Source organism: Scardinius erythrophthalmus (genome assembly GCF_964197995.2).
Source record: "Scardinius erythrophthalmus genome assembly, chromosome: 10".
NCBI classification, from domain to species: domain Eukaryota; kingdom Metazoa; phylum Chordata; class Actinopteri; order Cypriniformes; family Leuciscidae; genus Scardinius; species Scardinius erythrophthalmus.
Window position 1 is genome coordinate 6,406,147 of NC_138230.1, and position 24,712 is coordinate 6,430,858.

Here is a 24,712-nt window from a genome sequence, read left to right on the forward strand (position 1 = left end):
ACAGTCTGGCGCCATCTAGAGGCTGCACATCATGAAGCCTAAATGTGGTCTAAACTAAAGGAACGGAAATATCACAACATACCCGGAAAGCTTTCAGTGCTTGCGTCTGAAATATATAGCAAAAATGTTTTACAAGGTTTCGTTTAAACACATTTTCTTTATTGACACAGCGATATGTTTTGGAATATCTTCACTTTTGTCTAAGCGATGCGCTTCATGGTAAGAACAGCAGATTTCTTTGTTTTACTTTTGATACCATTTTTATTTATTTTTTTACTATCTTTTATAACAGTCTTTTATGAACTTGTTCTTAGACTCCCGTAAGGGTGAGCACTTCTGTCAATCTGTATTTATAGCTATATTTTACTCAAACTAAATTGACGCGGAGTGCTTTAAAGTGTAAGTTGCAGGTTAACCACCACAGCCAATTAATGTGTAAATTAAAGTGCTCTATATGTATATATTTAATTATTTTGGTCTTAAAATGCGTTAAAATAACATTTATTGGGGTTTCTTCAAAGGTAGCGTGTTTTTTCAGTTACTGGGTGATGACGTCACAAGAGGAACTCGCAACCCATACTCCGCTAGATTCCTACTGTATTATGGCTATTTGGAGAACGACTGAGGATGTGGGAAACTATCAAATTCTTTATGGACCACAGCCCTACAATTTTTAACCGGTCAGGCGTGAGAGAGGGGAGCCATGGCACTCAAAGAGTTATTAATGCTTGGTGTGAGGAGAATTAGTGGAGGGTTAGCCAGGTGTCCCGGTGAGTAACGTTAGCTACGTTAGAGCTAGTGCAACCAGGTGCAAACTTAACCCGGATAATATAACGGAACAAGCAAGTCTTTTCAAAATATTGCCGTCGTGTAGAATAGCAAGGAGGGACAGCGACTGAAGACATTATTTACTTACAGTAAGTCAGTCCAAATCAGAGCTGTAACGTTAGAGATGCACGTCAGGCGCAATCGCTAGTCTCATCGCCGCCTCAAACGTCATGTAATACCCTTCCTCAATCCACGCTTTAGCAATTTCTCACGATTTAATTAGCGATGTTTATTGTCAGAAAAGAAAAAGAGAGATCGATGTCCCCATCACTGTGTGTGTGTGGGCTATCAGCAGTGGAGAGAGTAAGTGCTGCCGTGAGGTGAACGCGTTGTGTTTAGTGGAACAGCTCGACCTGCGACCGGCTGATCTGACGTGCCTGAACCCGTTTGTTTTGCGAATAGCTTATTCTCATTTCAGGCAGGATCACGATCCCCTTGAAGTCTGCACACACGAGTATGTTTACAATGGAGTTATTTTATCCATCATTTTTTTATCAAATAAAACATACAACCAACTTTTCTGAAGTTATGTAAGGCATCTATAGCTGCTAGCGTACGGTAATTCTACTAGTGAGTTCCTCTTGTGACGTCATGCCCCATCTAGTGGAAGGGAGTGGGAGCGGTTAAAACCACTGTTAAAAGTGCCAACTTTTCATATTATATCAGCATTTTGGTATAAAAAAACAATGGTGGGCGGTTCTTATCTTTATGTTTAATAAACACATTGCATTATCTTCGTGAAAAATTTAACCTGCAACTTACACTTTAAAATAAGAAATATAGTAGCCTAAGTATCCTAAGGGAAAGAAAATGCATCCATATCCAGAGGTAGGCTAGCGATACCAGAGGTTGAAATCACGGCAGAAAGTGCCATGTTGTTCGTGTTTTGTGCCAGTAAAGTATTTATAGAGCTACAATACAAGCTTTAATAAATGTGGGTTAGGAACAAAAACTTCCCCAGTTGATTACTGACATTAAGACAAATATATTTTGTATTACAAGTTTTTAGAATATTTATGTTTAAATATGCAAATTAGGTATTATCAAAAGATTTGTATTGTCAAAATTCATACTTTTTTAGTGGAAACAACTATTTACAGACAAAATATCTTAGCAAATTCATTAGCAACACCTAAAACACATCAAAACTTATATAACATAGCATTTAACATAGCCTTCAACTGAACAAAACCCCAGTGAAAAACAGTAAAAAAAACACTGGAAATGTCAGAGGACGTCACGTGATGCATCTGAACGAATCACGTTGTCAGAAATTGACATCAGCCAATGAGATTTCGCTTTTAGAGTTAAATGCCCCATTGTAAACAACAACAAAAAAAAGTTTAATGCCCCATTGTACTTTCACAGATGGTTGCTGATGAAAAGGAAATGACCACATCAGCATCTGACAGGAGAGAGAGAGAGAGCTTTCCTGCGGTGTGATGTCAGGGTTCAGGCAGCGATCGCGAAGCCGCGGGATGATTTACAACGCCAACTTTTGTTGAATTTAGGAGAAATCTACAGACGCAAATAGACAAAGTGTAGTAAAATAAAAACCTAAATGTGTTTTTCGGACTTTTTTTCACCACAAGTCTGAAAGAAGAATTGTTATTGAAGACAAATAGTCCAAAATCTCAAAATTGACCAGTGAAAAAAAAACGATGTTTTTGCCATGTCTCCCCTTAAAAAAAAGTTTGTTAATTTTTTTTAAATGTTAACTCAAATGATAAAAATGTAGAAATTAAACACATTTTTATTTAAAATATTGTGCAAAGCGAATTTGCTTTTATGCTCACTAATGGGGATGCTAGCCTAATTCAAAAGCGAAACAGAAACTGACAAGACGCCCTCGTTTTACGGTGAAGTCTCGCTTTGCTTTGTGGTATCTGATTCTGAGCACAATAATTGGGCGTATATAGCCTATGTATGCATATATGTTTGTAAATGTTGCATGCTTTTATGACTTACATTAAAAAAAAAAGGAAACTAAATGTGTTTTTCCCCGAGTGCCTGCGATTAACAGTCTTTAAAGAGCATACATTTTTAAGACTTGTGTTTAACAATATTGTTCTCTGTTGTTGTTTCAAGCAAATGGAAATGGTGAATTAGGAAATGTTGTATTATTGTGGAGAAACCTCAGAGGGATTTAATGCTTCCATTGACTACTGTAAAATTACACACATATAACCGGCAGGTAGTTAGGAAAGCCCGATCCATTTTAATGGTTACTTCACATCCTCTCTATTCTGAGTTTCAGTTTCTACCCTCAGGATCTCGATTTAGATTTCCATTAGTTAGAAGTAACAGGTATAAACATTCATTTATTCCTACTTCCATCTCTCTGTTAAATTCGGGTATGGGGGGATTAGGTGGAAGGAAGTAGTTGTTTGGGTTCTGTGTATGTACTTTGTGTGTGTACTTATTTTCTTGTTAATTTTTTAATTTTAAATGTAATTTAACTTTTACAGATTTTTAATGTATTGTAAATTGTTCCTTTGTATGCTGTCTTGCTGTAAAACCAATTGCCCTTCGGGGACATATACAATAAACACTAAACACTAAACACTGAAATGTGATTTGAAATTCAGATTTAGAACAAAAGGTTTTGCAAAAAGAAATTTCCCCAGCTATTACATACATCACTATATTTATATAATTAGTTGTCTTCTTCTTTTCTTTTCTTTTCTTTTCTTTTCTTTTCTTTTCTTTTCTTTTCTTTTCTTTTCTTTTCTTTTCTTTTCTTTTCTTTTTTTTTGGGGGGGGGGGGGTGTTCTGTATGTCCCTCTCTCTTCTGTATGTGTATATATGTAATTGATCTTTTACTTTGTATAAGCTACAATGTTTTAACTTGCAAAAAAAAAAAAAATGCAGGACATAAAATACACATCATAACTTATTCAGACAAATAACGCTGACTGCTTTATTTCCAAGATGATGCATACTTTGGATTTTAATACAATATAGTGCAAAATAGTAACAAAGGATTGTATTAATATTAAATGTATAGGCTAATCGAATCAACTTCGGCAACTAAACACAGATATATATGTTCTTTTAATATTTCCTCCAAGACATATGGGACAAGGAGACACAAGGTAGACATCTATATAATATTCAAAATAAAGTTATGGTTGAGAGAAATAAATGTAAGCAGAAAGGAAGATTCCATGATATCCAGGCTTTGATTAGGGCACCTATCCCATAATACCACTGTTTCACTGTTATAGGAAAAGAGATTCTGAAAGTCGTGTGCAATATGGCTTGCCAGAAACAGTGTGTGTTGATTCATTACACAGAATATTACAGAAAAAAATTACAGAATCGTTAGGTTACATAGGAATTAATAATTTATCTGTAATATTTAGTAATGCACAAAGACAAGGGTTTATAGTGCTCTACTGAGGTATCTAAGGGAAACAGGATTTTTTAACAGAATATAATACTGTATTTTTTTTACTTTGCTCTCTGTCAACGCTTCACACACCTTTCAAGTTGGTGGCGGTAAATGCACCTTTTAGCTGGTTACCAACCGCCATAAAAGAGCTAAAGAAGAGGAAGAAGAGGAGGATACGCATTGTCAGGCTGAATACGAAATCGCCCCCCTAAGCCCTCATTCACTATTCCCTACGTTAGTCCTCTAATACTGTTCACTTAAAGAAGTGAATGCTTCATTAAAATCTCCTCCAACTATAACTGCAGCAGATGGATATTTACATTTTAAATCAACAATTTTAGAAGACATATCCTGAAAAAATAAGCTATTTTGTGTATGATTATTAAAACCATAAACATTAACCAAGATAAAGAAAAAATGATAGCAATAATCCATCTACCCTCTGCAGAAGAAAAGGACTGCAGAATCGAGCTGCTAAAATTACGGTGAAATAAAATCAAAACTCCAGCGAGTGATTAGTACCATGACAAAATAAAACCTTACTTCCCCACTGACTGCGCCAAAAGGTTTCATCTTTAAAACAAGAATGTGTTTCTTGAAAAAAATAAACATCCCTTTTCTGTGACGTACAAAATTAAAAATAAAGCTTTGAGTTTAGATAAATCACGAATCCCCCGTACAGTGAGAGAGAAAAAAACGAGACAGTTTAATCGTCATATGAACAATAACAAAACAAGAAAAAGAAAATAAAGATATTATACTACTACAATCGTAACAAAGTTATGAAATGTAATACTGAATACAATAAAGTGCAAAACTTGAAACGTATCCATACCCCTCAATAATGGTTTAGGCTATCTGTTATATACCATCCTTTAGCTTACGTTAACATATAACTTAATGCTCTTACATATTTGTCAGCTTTTTGCCAATGTCAGTAATTATTTCACCAATCAAAAGTTCTTCAGCCAAAACGGCAGTGAACATCCCTGGATTTGCGTTCACCTCCAACATCCTAAAATAAATCAGATATCGTCCACAGAAATCCTCCTTCCATCTACGATAGCATGTGGACCCCTGAAGCCAACACGGCGACCCTCCTTTCGGGCTTTCTCCACCAAAGGCCACAGCTTGTTCCGGGCTTCCTTCGTCCTCTGCGTCAGGTCCTCTGAGATCCTAATCTTCTTCTGTTTGAGCACTTCTGATCTTCTTGCATCAGCCCAGATAAGATCGCGGTGAGAAATTATACAATTATCGTGCGAGGGCATGCATTTCCCAGTTTAGGGCCAAGCCTGTGTGCAACATCAATCGAGGACTGCAGAACATCTGCTAAGCCTGGTAACACCCGAAGAAAAATGTCCATTATGTCCAGCATACCTGAAATCCTCAGATTCCATCGCCATAGGCATCCGGCTCATCCACTTTATCCCATAAGCGTTTGTTTTCTGCAGCCAGCGAAGACAGCTGAGAGTCCATTTTATCAGATTTAACAGCTGTATTCTCAGATTTTTTTATCAACAGCGTCAACCTGTGTTGTGAGATCGGAGATGAGGGTGGAATTGGATGCAAACAATTTCTCAATCTTCAGAAGTTTCTCCATAAAGTCATCCTGCTTCTTACCCAGTCTCTCTATTGCTTCCAGCAAGACGGCATTTGAAGGATCTGAGGCAACATCGCATTTTCGGTGAAGGGCTTGCCGCTAGAGACTCGGGAAGACACACATCCAATGAATCCACATTATGGGCAGTTTTGGCATAATTATGCATACGTTTAACATTTTCAGATTTTGGGATATCGTCCCCCTCCATCATGACGCCACACAGGCAAGCTCAGATCCACGTGCCGTGTAGCCTATCGTGAATGGTCGTTGAGGAAAACGGGGAAACATTTAGGAATTCGCAAAACACAGCATATTTGATGTATGGGGAGCGTAAACAAACGTAATATCAGTGCATTGAGAACAAAGGAGTCTTTAAAGTGGAAGAAAAATCAAGTTTTGCACAAAATTCAGGAAAGAGCCAAGAAAACGTAACCTACACCGACGCCATCTTGAGAACGCCCACCTTCAAAAGTCTGCTTGCCATGATCCATAATCTTTGAACGAAACAACAACTGTGTGAGCATACTGCTAATTGTCCACGTCTGTCGCCATGGTTACTATGGCAGTACAAGCGGAAACCAGGGATAACGCGTCATATTACGTCATTGACAGGCAACAAGTGAACAGGGAGTCAGGGATGAGCCATTATTTAAAATTGGAATTTCTCTGAAATTAAAAATCTTTGGGAACTTTTGGGATATTGTAAGTAGGCTACAATATATATCACTGTGCAAGTGATTTTTGAATATTTTATTACAAAATTCGTACATAGTGTAGCATTAAGCCACTGGTATTGGTAACAAGAGATAAAGTATTTGACGAGTAAAAACTCCATGAGCACAGATGTAAGATGCAAACAGTGTCTGTCTTTATTGTGCTCCAATCAATAAACATTGTTTCCAATTAGCTTCCTGTGGTGTCTCATTCTTTCAAGTTCACAGCATACAAATGTGAAGTCCATACTTTGTGTGAAGTGTCAGTTAGTATGTGAGTCTCGAGCGGAATGCCTGACAGTTGAATAATTAATAACAGAATTTTCATTTATGGGTGAACTATCCCTTTAAGTTCAGCCCAAATGCTGGAGATAATTGCTCCATTGTTCTGATCTGATTGGTTGTTCTTTCACAATATGTACCAGGCCCGGAAATCCTGCTCAGATCCGGCCAGAATAAATAAAGCTCTATTGTATAAAGCTTTCCACAAGGGATATTGTATAAAGGCTTTTCACAAGGGGAAACGCGGAAAGCGGAAATGGTTCATTTTATGTTCAAAGCAGAGACACTTGAGCATGAACAGTACTTCATAGTGTATTATAAGTAGGCTATCGTATATTTTACGCACACACATTCTGTTTTTTTAAAAGTAGGCCTAAATGAGTGAACATTTTTGTGAGACAATCAATAGGCCTATCCTTCCGAACAAAAAAAAAGCCATCAAGACAATATCAAAGTTTTTAACATGACATTTCATAGATGAGCATGGTGCTGTCTGATATTCATTTTCATTTAAGTTTGTAATTTGTATACGTGCATTATTTTTCTACTGTGTCCATTAATACGTTTGAGAATGTTTGCTTAAAAAAGTATAGTATTTTATTTGCTATTTACCTGTAGCTATATCTGTAGTTTAAAAAACAAAAACAAAACATTAAAGTATTAAAGTGTTGATAAATAAATATTACATTTAAAAAAGTACACCGTACCTCTTAGTGGAGTAGCATATTCATTTCATTTAAACTTTATTTTCTCAATTTCTTGCAGAGTCGTGGTGTAACTTGGGTGGATAAGACTGCTAACACAAAGCTTTAGAGAGCAAACAGTGCAGAACTTTTTATTTATTTATTTTATTCGTCATTTTTTTTATTGAATTTCAAAAATACAAAACTATTTAGTTGTTCTCAAAACATTTAACATTCCACATGAGGATGCAATAACTACCTAAAATAAATTGTTACCTAAAAGCAACACAAACATTAAATTCATTTGGCCACGTCATCAAATGACGCCATGCGCGTGCATGCGGAAGGCATTTATATTCTGGCAGGCGGTCTTTCGGCGAAACACAGTGATGATGCTCCTCTCAGCCTGTCTGTCTTTTCAACTAGAAGAAGATGCACGCTTTTACCTGCGCCCTCACCCAGAGAGCGTGTCTAAAATATAAATGGCAAATATGTTTCACACGCTCTCGTTTATAATAATTTCCTTTATACACGCAGTAATCGTTGGGCTTATTTGTTTCTCTTTTCTGAGTGATGCGCTTCAAGGTAAGAACAGAGTTCATTTGTTTTTCTTTTGATCCGTAACAGATAATGGTGCAGTATCTAGTTATCTACAAACTAAACTTTTTGTGTTTGCAACAGAAGTTGTGACCTTACCAGACAGAGTTAGATGGAGATGATCTATGGACTTATCTAACTCTGGGGGATACGGTGAATAACTAAAGTCCCCAAAAGTCGGCGTGTTCCTTTATTTGCTGCTTTTATTGACGCAGTTCAACACCCATGGTTTTATTGGCGTTTTTGTTAAACTCTCGCCAAGTAGCATAATGAAATCATTTGTTTTTTAGGCTATCTTTACAATAATACCAGCATCATCTAGTAGTGTAAAGGTTTAATTGTATTGCACAGGCTTTCGAAATTGACGTAGCCTACACCGAGTTATATTTAAAATAGTTAACAATTTTTAAAATAGTATTTAAAAAGTGTGTATTGTGGGGATGCACCCGTGCAGGATCGTGCTAATGCGTGCTTTATCATGTTGACCGTGCTTATTGGGATAATGTGCTTATTGGATTATAATGTGTTGGACTGAGCTAAATGGTGCTTAACCATGCTTCAAGAGTGATGTTCAAGGAACAATATGGACTATGTTGGTGTATAATATTGTGTGCTAATATTTGCAAGGTATGGACTTCATATTTGTGTGCTGTGAACTTGTGGCAAATTGTGGATTTTCCATCGCTGTTCTTGTTGAATTCATACTGAATTTACATCGCTGTTCTTGTTCAATTCGTTCTGGATTTTCCGTCGCTGTTCTTGTTCAATTCGTTCTGGGTTTTCTTTGCTGTTCCTGATGAATTCATACCGGATTTACATTGCTGTTCTTGTTGAATTCATACTTGATTTACATTGGTGTTCTTGTTGAATTCGTACCTGATTTTTGATTTGATACCTGATTGACTCTGTGTACACAAAAATGCACGCAAATCCAATGCATTGGTTGCCAAAAGGTTAACCCTTTATTCTTTGTACTCCGAGCCGGCCTGTCCATTAGGCGATATAGTCGGTCACTTTGCAAAGGGGGGCCCCCTCAACCTTCGAACTATACATTATATCATTTTAATTTCTTGAATTCTGATTTTTACTGGATGCTCGGGTGTGCGCACCTCCACACAGAAAATTTAGTTAAGAAGCATTGCATAGACCTAACTAAACATGACACAGTTCACAAAGACGATGAGTAGCTAATATATTACCCAGACCCACAACATACATAAAAAGGATAGCTCTGTATATTTCATACATGACAAATTTCCAAAAAAGATAATAAATACACAACAATAGAATGACTAAAATACGAAAACATAAGAAATATACACATAGCGCGTCTCACACTATTTTGCATAATACCGCCCGCGATATAGTGGGAGACCTCGAGTACCGTAATTATCACAGTATTCACACACACCACACTTCTCTCCAAAATGCTCACGGTTTAGAAACAAGAGACATAGGCTATTATTATTATTCTTAATTTCTTTTTTTGTGGCGCTCTTACTCTTTAGTAATGCTTAATTGCTTAGGCCTATAATAGGCATTTTGCATGACAGAAAATGTGCTATCAAAAATAAAATGCCAAATATTATAATCTCTATGGTAATATCAAATCCATATTTGGATTGCCTCTTGTCTGTAATAATGTCACGAAGTCTCGTCAGAGTAGTCATACAGCAATGCTATTTTTAGTTAATTGAAATAAGAATAGATGTTAAGCTGTGGTAGAAATGGCATGAAAAAAAGGAGAGGAGAATGGTTGAGGAACAAAGGCAAGCTCAAAGTAAAGGTATGTTCTTCTAACTTCTATAAATAGTGTGTTATTTATTTCTGTTAGTTTTAATAATAATAAATGTAACAATGCCCATGATCGCAGACAGACAGACATGGAAAAATTGGGCCACATTCAGCGTGTTAAGAATTATCTACCCATGCATTTTGTACAGATTTTTAGTAAAAAAAAATGACCCTCTGATGAAGTTATCGTAGTTGTTTAAATTAAGGCGGGCCATCTCAGGCCTAGGTGAAGGGTAGGTTGTAAAGAGCACGCAAAACGGCCGTTTTACCCCTTTGATATGCTAATTATGCAATTAATTAAAAAAAAATGTCATATGTATGTTGAATAACTTAATACATATTTATAAACTTAAATTTTTTAATTGTTGTCTCATGTGCTTTCTCTTCCTTCATAAAATTATGACAGTTTTATACTCCAGTGGGGCCAATTTTCGGGATCTTGCCTAGGGCCCCACAACCCCACGGGCCGGCACTGTAGTACTGCATGGTTTTTAAGGTAGCCTACTGTGTGTCATATGGATGAACAGCGATTGGCCACGGAGGAATCCTCTAAAAACCGAGACTGAAAGGCAATAAAGGTTAATTAAACTCTCAGCAAAGGTTTTGGTGGAAAGACTTGATTCATTACAAAAGCTGAGAAAAACAAAGCTGAACAAAGCACACAAAATGATTGAGACTATTAAAAGGTGGATGGAAGATAACAAAGAATATGAGTCTGAGGTACAAAATTATGTATGAAATCTTCAATGAGTTGTGTAGAGGCTAAGGAGGCACATGATTCATTGTTGACTGTGCTTTGAATTTGAGAAACATAAAGGTCGTATTTAACATTCTAGAAAGCAGTACTTTCCAACAACAGGACTCGCATTCTTTTGGTACATCAAGCTCAACCTCATACACTGTTGAAGAAAAGACTCGCAATAAAAGGGACTGCTTGTACTTTTTGGAACAGGTCACCAGAGGACAACCTGAAGACCTGGTTTGGAGTTGCCAACATCTTGATCCAGAAGTATGATTATCATTAGCCAAACATTTTCTGAAGGAGCAATTGGTAAAGAATTTAAAGTTGTTGCTGCATATATTGAGAAGTTCTTTAGGCTGGCCCTCAATAAGGACTGAGGATGCATAAGGATTACATACTTGCTCATTGTTTTTGCATGCATGTTGTAACATCATTGGTAATATCTTCTATATGCAAGAGCTTAACATGCCAAGAAGTATGAGAACTGTGAAAATGAAGTTACCTTTCTATTTGAGAGAATGTTGAAGAGAAAGAGCTTGTGAGATAATGGAGTTTAACCAAGGTCGAGCTAAATTCTCACACATTGTGAACTTCATCGAACGACAGACAAAGATGGCATCAGATGCCAGAGAGCCTGACATCAAAGCAAATTTAAAAGTGCTGGCTAATGCTAATCGTAAACTCTCTAAGATCATTATTCACGTCGGCACTAATGATGTTCGACTCCACCAGTCGGAGATCACCAAAATTAATATTAAAGAGGTGTGTGAACTCGCAAGTACGATGTCTGACACTGTAATTTGCTCTGGCCCCCTTCCCACGCAGGAGTGATGAGAGAGTCAGTAGATTGTGTTCACTGAATCGCTGGCTGTGGAAGTGGTGTCCGCTAAATAATATAGAATTCATAGACAATTGGAAAAGTTTTTGGGGCAAACCTGACCTGTTGAAAAGAGATGGTATTCATCCCTCCTGGTATGGTGCTGCTCTTCTCTCAAGTAATTTGGCTCATAGTCTTAGAGATAAAAAATGACAAATTGGGCACCAGGTCAGGAAGCAGACAGACTGGCTTAACCGACTGTCTGGTAGTGGCCTCGTGTCACCAAGGTCAGATAAATCCCATTACATAGAGCCTCTTTCACCTAGCTATCATCATATAGAGACTGTGTCTGTTCCCCGAATTTGGAAATCCAAAATGTTTAAACCCAGGTTAACCCCCTGAGGTCGGCGCGATAGGCTCGTTTTTTTCCTTATCAGTGCAAAAAAGAATCAAAATACTAATATTATTTTTTATCTAATATGCTTGTTATACATCAATCTCTCCTGTTAAGTGTGTATTATTTTTGTGTATACTCACAATAAAAACAAAGTGTTGTGCTTTTTGCCAAATAAAGAAAAATAAACATGATGTGAGTTCTGCTTTCTCTCTGTCAGTGAAGTCCATTCTGAAACGCGTCCGAAAATGAACAATAACTCAGCGAATACTCAGTCAAACAGACATACAGGCACACAGGCATGAAGCTTGAATTCTCTTCTTTTAAATGAAGTTATTTTTATAATAAACAAATATTCTCAGTTCATGTAATCTGTAAGAAAAGAGCAAGATGTCAGTCGTTCTCATCTCATCTAATTATTTTTAATGTGACCCCGCCCACGGAGCGCGCGCTATTCAAACGCAAATGACTGAGGCAACCCATGCAAACTGTGAACACCCCCATATCAGCTCAAGAAAACACAAGTTTAATCAGATCATTACTTGTTTACACTGTCTCGCAGAGCTGTGAGGAATAATACTTTCGTTATAATAATAATGGAAAATGTACCTCAGAAGTTCGGGTATTTCGAGGAGCAACGGATCCGACTGTGCTGAGGAATACTGTAGTAAGTTTTTTTCCTTCTCAAGTGAATCGCGTTTCTGTGTGTGAATGAATGCACGGCAGAGATGCGCGCTGTTTACCACAGCTCGCAAAAAGACAGTTTAAATTTGAATCGCGTTTCTGTGTGTGAATGAATGATAATGTTATACTGAGATAAGTAAAAATCGACTGAAATATGTTGAAATAAAATGTAGGCTATTTGAATAAGCTACGTATTAAACTGCAAATTAACATTTATATGCCCTAATATTTCATAAAAACAACGTTACAGTCAGGCGAAATATGAAAGACAACATTTTGTTGACTAGATTTGGGTACAGTTTTTACTGTAGAATATACTGCCACATCAAATAAGCTTTTGTTTAGCAATTTCTGCTCATGTTCTATATATATTAGTGATCGACCGATATTGATTTTTTTATTACCGATACCGATTATTTGCAGGTTTATGTGCCCGATAACCGATATGCAGAACCAATATTTATTTACTGTTATACTTCTGTTTTTGACACAATTATTACAACACAAATGAACTGAACAAACCATTTTATTTATAACAATCACTCCCTCCTTGCATACACAAATTTTTTTTTAGATTTATACACAAATAAATAGAGGGGTCTGAGTCCAAAAAATAAAGTGCACTGTTACTAAGTGTCTTTGTTTAAAAATAAAAGCTTTGATGAGGTAAAAAAAATAAAGCACAAAAATTATTCTAACATATTGGGGGGAAAAAAATCTAAATTACCTGATGTTTTTTTATTTATTTATTTTTTTTGCATAAATATTAAGAATGTTTTTGTCGGTCTAGATCATGAAATGCTTTCTGACAAAGTGCTGTTTATCTATGCATTTACACAGAACTATAACTTAGGCTACTCAACCGCGATCGCGCATGGAGATAATAAATAATTAATTTCCACAGAGCAGTATTTATTTAGATTTGTATTAGCGAAATAATGGTTATGTAGTAAATGATAATAGCCTATAATTCAGTGTGTTTAAACGAGATAATCTTGTCAAAAGTTTCATGCAGTAGCCCTGCTTGAGTATTCCTGATCATCGACCCAGTGAGTGCTCAGCAATATGAACGAACTTTTTTTTTCGAGACTAATGGTGATCAGATACAACATATAGAGAATTAAATTCAGCGTTTTTATTTTCAACATGCACTCATTCATGTCTGCTTTATTTAATTCATGTAAAGTTACGTCTTTATTGGGGCAGGACATGACGGATTACGCTACGTGACTCCATGAGTTCGTCTCAATGTTTTAGGACCAAGCTGCATAAATAAACTATATCAGGCATTTATGTCTCAAATCTCATTTCTGCATGTCTGTTATGTTAAATAAAGTTGAATAATTAAAGCAAAGCAAGCAGAACGTATACTTTACATGTGGACAGAGTTGTTGTTGACTGATCTCCTCAGACGCGGGCTGCAATGGCGGAATTCTCAAAACGGCCACAAGATGGCGCCGTATATCGCCGAATCCGATATTACAAAACCGATACCCGATTATGGGAAAATGCTTAAATATCGGTAAAAATATCGGTAAACCGATACATCGGTCGATCACTTATATATATATATATATATATATATATATATATATATATATATATATATATATATATATATATATATATATATATATATATATATATATATATATATATATATATATATATATATATATAAAATACTATTTAAATACTAACAAAAATAAAGTCATCAACTAAGATGTTAGCTGTTCCAATGTTGGCTATATTCAAACTAATGAATACATATGATAAAATGTAGGCCTATAATCATTTTTTACAAAGAGTACACTTGAAATATTGTTGAAATTTTTATTGTTGTAATTGTAACCTTTTTAATAAAATAGCAAAACATATTTACAAGATAGATGTAAGCAAAATCTTGCAAGGCATTATGCATAATGGGTGGGGCATTGTATTCTCAGGTGTAAACTACTCCTCATTCACGCCCCCCTCGCATATTGGCTTTCCAAGCAAAACCTGTGTTACACAATTTAAATCAATGTATTGTTTTATGTGAACGATAAAGCAAGACTATTTTCACATCATTTTGAAGCCAGATCTCGAAGCGACAACATTCGTTAGTCAAAAGTCTTGACACATATTTAGTATGTGTTTTGTGATCTTATTTCAGCAACTTTCATTTTAATTTTTTTCAATAACCACGCATAAACATTATTCTCTTAAAAATTCAAACATATACATGCATGTTGATCACATATTATGGTAGCCCTGTTTGTGCTATTTTGAATTTACACCTTTGCCATTATCATGTTTATTAATAACTGAAAAAAGCACAAATGTCAGAGCATGTCAGAACACCTCCAGGGCCCAGAAAACCCCTCAGACCCCAGATGGTTAATAATGTAATTGATGTTCAACAAATAAAAAACAGCTATAATACAGATGAGCAAATGCTAAAGCTTGGGTTGCTGAATATTCGATCCCTTACTCCAAAAGCACTTATTGTTAATGATATGATTCCAGATAATAACCTAGATGTGCTGTGTTTGACAGAAACCTGGCTAAAACCAAACGATTACATTACTTTAAATGAGTCCACCCCACAAGATTACAGTTATAAACATGAGCCTCGTCTGAAACACAAAGGGGGTGGTGTTGCTGTAATTTATAGTAATATTTTCAAAACCACTAAAAAATCAAGTTTTAAATATAATTCTTTTGAAGTGTTGGTGCTTAATGTAAAAATATATAGTATAAACGATAAATCACGTTTGAGATTTGTGCTGGCTACTGTATACAGGCCACCAGGGCACCATAAAGATTTTATCAAAGAATTTACTGACTTTCTATCAGAATTAATATTGACTGCAGATAAAGTACTAATTCTCGTGTTCTAAAGAGAGAAACCCGTAATTTAGAGCGTAAATGGAAACAAACTAATTTAGAGGTTTTTAGAATCGCTTGGAAAGACAGTACGTCACGCTATAAAAAGGCCCTAAAAGCGGCCAGGGCTGAGCATCTCCGCAAACTAATAGAAAATAACCAAAACAATCCTAGGTTCTTATTTAACACCGTGGCTAGACTAACAAATAAACAAGCGTCACCTGAACAAAATATTCCGTTACAGTTTAGTAGTAATGATTTCATGAATTTTTTCACTGAGAAAATAGAAAACATCAGATCCACAATTGTAAACGTTCAATCTTCAATCGCGCCTTATAATTCAGCCTCGATTATCACCCCGCAAGAACAATTACAGTGCTTTACAACTATAGAACAAAAAGAGTTAAATAAATTTATCATTTCCTCTAAAACAACAACATGTTTATTAGATCCCATACCAACTAAACTATTGAAAGAAGTGTTACCTATAGTGGAAGAGCCTCTCCTCAATATTATTAACTCGTCTTTATCTTTAGGTCATGTTCCAAGAACATTTAAATTGGCAGTTATAAAACCACTAATTAAGAAACCACAATTAGACCCAAATAACCTAGCAAATTATAGACCCATTTCAAATCTTCCTTTTATGTCCAAAATATTAGAAAAAGTTGTGTCTGCCCAACTGGGCTCTTTCTTGCAAGAAAATGACACCTATGAAAAGTTTCAGTCTGGGTTCAGGCCGCATCATAGCACTGAAACTGCGCTCGTTAAAATCACAAATGATTTACTCTTAGCTTCTGACCAAGGCTGTATCTCAATACTAGTTTTACTTGATCTTAGTGCTGCGTTCGATACTATAGATCACACAATACTCTTAGATCGGCTACAGAACTATACCGGTGTTCAAGGACAAGCATTAAGCTGGTTCAGATCATACCTATCTGACCGCTACCATTTTGTCTATTTAAACGGAGAAAAATCGATCATAACTCCAGTAAACTATGGAGTGCCGCAAGGATCTGTGTTAGGCCCTCTATTATTCTCAATATATATGCTGCCACTTGGAAATATTATAAGGAAACATGGAATTAGTTTCCATTGTTATGCTGATGACACTCAACTATATATTTCATCACGGCCGGATGAAAACGCTAAATTATCCAAATTGACAGAGTGTGTTAAAGATATAAAAGATTGGATGACGCACAATTTTCTTTTATTAAATCCAGATAAGACAGAGGTAATACTTATCGGTTCAAAAAACCGCCCACAAAACCTCCTTCAATACAACTTTAACATAGTAGGGTGTCCTGTTACTTTATCCTCTACAGTAAAAGACCTGGGTGTTATATTAGATTGTAACTTGTCTTTTGAAAATCATATTTCATATGTTACAAAAACAGCCTTTTTTCACCTTAGAAATATTGCTAAATTACGTAACATGCTATCTGTTTCTGATGCAGAAAAGCTAGTTCATGCATTCATGACCTCGAGACTAGATTACTGTAATGCTTTATTAGCTGGTTGTCCTGCATCCTCAATAAACAAGCTACAGTTAGTCCAAAATGCCGCCGCTAGAGTTCTTACTAGATCAAGAAAGTTTGACCATATAACACCAATTTTATCATCACTACATTGGTTACCTATAAAGTTCCGTATTAATTACAAGGTATTGCTACTGACTTATAAAGCCCTAAACGGCTTAGCTCCAGTTTATTTAACGGATCTTCTATCGCCCTATAATCCATCGCGCTCTTTAAGATCACTAAATTTGAGGCTTCTGGTCATACCTAGGATATCCAGATCCACCAAAGGAGGGAGAGCATTTTCACATTTAGCACCAAAACTCTGGAATAGCCTTCCTGATACTGTTCGTTGCTCAGATTCGCTCTCCCAGTTTAAAACTAGATTAAAGACGCATCTCTTCAGCCAGGCATTCATATAATATTTTAATCTTACAGTTAAATCCGGTCTCTACTTCATAAACGCCAGAGGAGAACTGGCCCCCGACTGAGCCTGGGTTCTCCCAAGGTTTTTTTTTCTCCATTAGGTCACCTAATGGAGTTTTTCGGTTCCTTGCCACTGTTGCCTTTGGCTTGCTCAGTTGGGGATACTTAATTTGATTAATCGATTCAACAGTGCTATTGATCTGCATTACCAAACGTGGATGTTTTACACCAGAAACATACACTGATGTACTATTTTATTTAATACTGTGAAGCTGCTTTGATACAATCTGTATTGTGAAAAGCGCTATATAAATAAAGTTGACTTGACTTGACTTGACTAATTCTTGGTGATTTTAATATACATGTAGATAATGAAAAAGATGCATTGGGATTGGCATTTAAAGACATTGTAAACCCAATTGGAGTTAGACAACACGTGTCAGGACCTACTCATTGTCGTAATCATACTCTAGATCTAATATTATCACATGGAATAAATGTTGTTGCCGTTGAAATTCTGCAGCAGAGCGATGACATCTCAGATCATTATCTAGTCTCGTGTAAATTACATTTAGCCAAGGCTGCAAAGCCGACCCCGTGTTTCAAATATGTTAGACCTATCACTTCTGCCCCTAAAGATTGCTTTATCAATAATCTTCATAATCGGTTTCATCATCTCAGCATCCCGGATAGCTTAGAAGAACTTGATATTGCAACAGAACTATTGAACCAATTCTTAATGCGCATGTGAACACCATCAGCGTTTATCACAGGTTCACATTTAAAGTCTGTGTAGAGAGAATGGTGTCGTCTTGGCGGCCCCTAATTTAATAACAAATTATTGTTGCGACGGAAGCGAATCAATCAAAACTAACTTTAGCTGTAAAATAACTTTATTAAAGAACCGCTATAAAGCCAAAACAATCTCTGTTACCTTAAATTATACGTTTATCTCTGTAAAGCTGCTTTGAATGGTAAATGGTAAATGGACTGCATTTATATAGCGCTTTCACAGACCTATGGCCACCAAAGCGCTTTACATATAGCCTCACATTCACCCATTCACTCACGCATTCATACACCGACGGCGGTGTCGGCCATGCAAGGCGCCATCCAGCTCGTCGGGAGCAGCTTGGGGTTAGGTGTCTTGCTCATGGACACCTCGACACTTGAAACAATCTACATTGTTAAAAGCGCTATATAAATGAAGATGACTTGACTTGACTCGAGAAACTTTTAACTCTCTCTTTTCCAGCACTTTAGACACAGTTGCTCCGTTGCGCTTAAAGAAGATTAAAGAAAATAGTCCAACGCCGTGGTACAACGAGCACACTCAGGCCTTTAAGAGAGCAACCAGAAAAATGGAGCGCAACTGGAAGAAAACAAAACTAGAGGTATTTCGCCTCAAGCGTAGCGCTGATAAGACCGTATCATCAATGTTCCACCTCTACAAATTAACTATCATGGTTGATAACACCCGGCTACAGCACTAGCCCTTCCCCACATACCTTGGCGTGAAGCTTGACAGAACACTGTCATTTAGACAACACCTAGACATGTTCAAGGCAAAGACAACCTCCCGTGCCGCACTTATACGGCGGGCACCACATGGGAAGCTTCCACAAAGATGCTTCGCATCTCCACCGAGGCCCTGGAGTTCTCAAGTGTTGAATACTGAATACCCCCATGTCATTAAGCTGGACACTGCCCTTAACACCGCCCTGTGGACTATTTCCGGATGCCTACGAGCCACTCCAATCAACCAACTGCCCGTCCTCGGAGGAATTGCCCCTGCAGAGGTCAGGGCGAGAAGGAGCAATGCTGGCTCTCGCTCGAGAGGCACAGGCGAGTGAATCCCACCTCCTCCACAAAATGGCCATGGAGACACCACAGCGCATGCGCCTCAAGTCCTGACGACCTTTTGCCACATACACCCAAGAACTGCTCCACACTACATCAGCCAACATCTGCAAGGCTGCCTTGGTCAAGGCGAAATGGAGGGACCAGTGGAAGTAAGCGGAACCATCTCGGCTACACCTCTACGTTGAAGACCCCACAGACGTTCCTGGCCAGCACCTGCCCAGAAAGCAGTGGACAATCCTCAACCGCCTGAGGACAGGTGTGGGACAATGATGAAGTGGGGCATCACGGATAGCCCTCAATGCGAGTGCGGAGACCCACTACAAACTGTTGAACACGTTTAAACTGCCCCATATATCGGCCCCCAAACGGTGAACGTGGTTTAATTGACCTTGATTACAGGACGCTGGACTGGCTCGCCTCAACAGAACTGAAGGTCTAAGGACATATGCCAGAGAGAGAGGATGATCAAGTTTAGAAAACTGCTAAATAGGCTAAGTATATAACTATTAGCATTGGAAAGAATTGCAAATCTGTATCCACCCATAGTTGGGTTTAGTCATTGATAACCTCTTTGAAGCTGAAATGACTATGTCATCAAGTAACTTTACAGATGATACAGGTTTAGTGCGAACAGTAAAGATTAAAACCCAAAGTAGTGTTCTGGAACAACCTGTTAGAAAGCTTTCTTTTATTGGAGGTAAATGATTGAGTTAAAAGTGGTTTTGTGATTTACAAGGTTAATAATGTCTTGAATTTATGACCAAATGTCTGTATGACATTTTTATGTTGTATGTAACATTGTATGTTGCTGTTTAAACTTTTGCTCAACTTTTGAAGTTAATGAACGCTTTAAAGGACAAGCACATTACAAGGCTTGCATGCTTTTTCTAAAAGCTCTCATAGGCGGAGCGTGTGTAAGGCTGAGCTCCTGAATCAGAGTAGATTGTGTACATGAATTCTGGCACTGATAAGGACAGTAAAGGTCGCTGGCTCACTACACATTGGGAAACTGATGACTCCTGCAAGATGAGGCCATCCTTAAAAATATTCTTGTTTGACGTAACCCGACCGACCCTGTCAATTTAGTACCGACCCAATTATTTATTTATTTCCCCTTTTAGTCCGACCGACTTGCCGGTTGTAAACTTGCGTTAAGACCGAGCAATTTTTTTTTTAACTCTTCAAACAACTAATACAAATGCAATAAAATAATATTAGTTATTAAGTATTGTGAATATAAATTGCTTAGACATACATACAAACATAAGCTACGTTCTTTCTTTTAAATAAAAACTCGTGGCGCGTCATTATGTTTACACCAGGTTTACGCATGTCACACTACGGCCTGCAGGCTAAGATCGCTCCGTTTCATTCACTGTCAATGGTTCGCGCTTGGTAATGATGGCTGCGGCTTTACTCTAAAGATTATTTCATTTTTATATGTTGTTGAATATGGTTTATTAAAAAATAAACATGTGAAAGCGTGTTATATAGGCTACATGTCATGTTTTAGTCAGTAATGACGACACTACTGCAACACGCATCGCCGCAGATGAGAAGCTAAGCATCAACGTGCTATCGCAAATCAAAGTGAAAGTAAGTCGCAGACGCTTAACACACGATCATCTTTATTAAATGTAAAGAAACGAAATGATCTTACCAGGGCTGTTTCCGCTTTCTCTTATTGTGGGCTTTGATTCAGAAATTTTAGCTGTTGACCAATAAAATAATAACTGTTGCTTTCGGTGCACTGCATTAAATCTGCATATAGCGGGAATTGAAGATCGGTTATATCCGCAAAAAAAACAACAACACACATCCATGTAACCAGGTGTAAATAATTGAATCGTTTTGATCAATCAGATTGCAATCCGATCTGAGAAAACGCAAAGTGGCCTGGTGTAAACAGCCCCTAGACATCGGTGAAAAATGTTCTCTCAAGACCCCCCCGACCCCGATTTTTTTTTTATTATTAAAAAAATATACTTTTTATATTATTTTTTATATATATAAAAAAATAAAGACCTACCTACCGACCCTTTTTTTCTTTTTTTTTGCTGTTACTGCAAACCAAAATATTTTTAAGGATGGCCTGACAATGTCCTCATTGTAGAACATCACTACTGGTATTTATGAACAACAGCAGAACTGATATCTTTATGGCATTATTTTTAATGTTATTTAAAGTAAATTATGATAAATACTTTGGTTGTTACATTTATATTCTGTAATCTGTATATTCAGGATGTCACCATTAAAGTTTTTAGGTTATTATTACATCTGCACAAATGCAGGCTCCCCCATCATGGATCAGTGGAACATTCCATTAGTACTGAACATTATTAACATGATATTAACATAAATGTGCTGCTCGACACTGAGAAAGTTGTTTATTTATTTTTATCTTCATTATCAATGCAATTTCAACTTACAAAAGAGATGGGGGATATATAAAAAGTCATCCAAACAACAAACAAGTTCCAGTATAATAGCTAACAAGGAAAGTGTGTATTATGAAGGAATGAAAGAGGAAAGGAGGGTGGGATAAATGATGACTAAAGCATATTAACTCTCCCCACTTTTTTTTTTAAGTTGTCAGCATTTTGTGTGCATGTGGTATAATTGAACTGATATTAACTTAACTTTAACTGATTTTTCAAAATTGTAGCGTTCTTTACCCATGTTGTTTTTACTTATTTATCAGCTTTTTTAAATTTCCATTAATTCTCATATGAGCTGGTTTTCAGCATAATTGAACATCAATTCCTGTTTTTTATCTTGTATATTTTTCTTGAAATATACAAGTGAAGTGTATTATTTCTATTAAAACGGCATGTCTGGTTACATCATCATGTTACAAAGCATTTGAAAATGATCACTTCCTAGATTGTCTGTACTTACTTTCCATTCACCAAAACTTGCAATGAATCATGATACCATTTTATGGTCAATTTTGGACATTTTGTTTGTAATATCTAGGGCCCTGTTTTAAAGGTGGGGTATGTGATTTGCAAAACGGCTGGCAGATTTTGAAAATACACAACTCAAATGGTCCTACCTTCTTTCCTTTGACTCCACCCATTCGAAGAACATGGACATGGATGGGGGAGGGGGTATGGTACGACCGTTTGATTGACACACTTACTGTCCAATGATTCTAGGTGGTCTTGGAAATGATTGGTTGGAGTTTTTCGAGTCCTGCCCGTTCCACAGATGATTAAATTGTTTAATTTTTATTTCAGTGCTTCTAACTCAGTGGCTGTAAGTGGGTTAGGAATAGGATTTCAAGTGGTTTTGAAAAAATGGCCAAAAAAGATAATTACATACCCCACCTTTAACGATCTGAAACGCAAGCGTCAAAGCGCAAAGCGCAAGTAACTTTGTGGGCGGGTCTCGGCGCTGTTGCTATTTTCCCGGCGGGATAAATGACTCTTGCGCCCGGCGCAAATCTAAAAGGGGTTGGTCTGAAGCAGCTTCATTATTCATAGGTGTGATTTGGGCGTAACGTGAAATAAACCAATCAGAGCGACATCTCACATTCCCTTTAAGAGCAGACACGCTTGTTCTAAAGCGGATTCCTATTATAACGGCGGATTTGCCAGGCGTGCGCCAGGAGCGGTTATCTATCTATCTATCTATCTATCTATCTATCTATCTATCTATCTATCTATCTATCTATCTATCTATCGTAATAATGTATGATTTGCAAAAATGATAACTGCTGCGTCTGTGTGTAGATGAGAGAATCAAAGTGTATGCGCGTTGAGCACATGCTACATTGATTATGGCCCTTAAAATAGCATATGAATAACATGCGCAACGCGCCACTGACTTTAAACTTTTTTTTTCTGCCAGTGGCGGAATTGTTTTCTAAACCTGCAAAATAGCATGAGGGAACGTTTGCGCCAGAACACGCCTCCTCTTTGCGCCGAACCGCCCCGGGGAGCGCAAGTGTATTTCTGAGTTAACCAACGTGCGTCTGTGGAGGGAAAAGTCCGCTTTGCGCGGGTGCAAAATAGGAATGAAACATGCGTCAGTGTACAAAGTCAATTGCGCTGGGTGCAAGATAGGGCCCCTAGTGTAAAGAATGGTGGTGGTTTGCTATTGGTGGATCTCATGTGAGTGACAGGTTGTCCCGCCCTTGTGTCCATGTTGATTTCTTGGTCTGAAAACATCTGATCACTGGTGTAATGTATTCCTTGACCAGATAACATAAAGTGTTTTTATTTGTTGTTTGTGTTTTATATGTTACTTAGTGAAACATTTCTTCCACTACAAGTTTACAGTCCTGACCAGATCAGACACATTCCCAGAGTTCAGTGCTGTGTGTGTTTATGACGACAGACGGATCAAACACTTCAGTAATGAAGAAAAACTCTGGGTAAGAGAGAATCTGACTGTAGATGACCAGGATGAAGCTCCTGTAAATCCTCCTGATTTTAAACACTGGTACATACATCAGATCAGGACTCTGTCAAACTGCACAGACTCAGTGTTCTGGTGAGATTCATGCTTTACTCTTATTAATTATCATTATATTTACTGAGTTTCTCATGAGTGTTGTTCTGTGATTGTAGAGCTTCACGTTCTTCAGAGAATAATTGGCTGTGAACTGGAGAAACTTCCTGATGGATCAGTGAATCTGACTGTCTTTGATGAATATGGATTTGATGGAGAAGATCTTATATCCTTTAATTATGACACTATGCAGTGGATTGATAAATGTCCTAAAGCCAAAGAAATAAAAAAGGAATGGGATCGTCACACAGAACGCAACCAGTACCTGCAGTATTTCCTCAAGAACTGCATGAACTGGATCTACACATTTGACCATACAAATAATAGTAAGTTCTGATCAGATCAGTTTAATTATCGTGTGTGTGTGTGAACATGACATAAATTCAGGAGGACATCATTCAGTGAAAAATTATACTGAAAATTGAGAACACGTTCAGAAATGTTGTAATATCTTTGTTTGAGTGTTTTATTTAACTTTCTGCATTTGTAGTGACACATCAGCAGAAGTGTATACAGTACTAGGGGTGGCACGGTACATGAAAAAACATTCGAACCGTTCGGTTCGCTTGTCTCAGTTCGGTGTGTGTGTGCGTCGCACGGTTCGACTCTTGCGCAATGTAGCCTCGTGCTAATACAATGCTAAATCATAAATGAGATGTATGTAGAATAACATTACGATGTCCAGCAATCGATTTAAATAGTGCACTGGGTTTACTTAGACATTTAATGAGATCTACTATATGTTGTTTTTTCACGTGAATAAATGCATATATCGACTGTTTCACTAATGTACTTTAATGGTCCAGTGGCAGAACTTTTGCCAAGCGTGTCGGTTCTGAGTTCTAATCCGCACTCGTATATATTTTTTTCTTTTTTATCAAAACCGATTATGTTTATCAGTGGTTGTATATCAACAGATTTGTGTGAATTTTGTGTTGTGATTTCACCGGAACGAATAGAGTCTCCACAACGTATTGAAGCACGCG

General features: G+C 37.2%; 1 protein-coding gene across 1 annotated transcript in view; it reads left to right on the plus strand.

Annotated features, from left to right (window-relative positions):
- LOC308696836 (H-2 class I histocompatibility antigen, alpha chain-like) overlaps positions 1-24,712 on the plus strand; it is a gene marked incomplete at both ends in the record, with an annotated part of 44,723 nt that overhangs the window by 14,442 nt on the left and 5,569 nt on the right. The window contains one exon of the mRNA XM_081375740.1: positions 23,786-24,052. Within this exon, the coding sequence (XP_081231866.1) occupies positions 23,786-24,052 (267 nt within the window). The remainder of the gene's footprint in view (positions 1-23,785; positions 24,053-24,712) is intronic.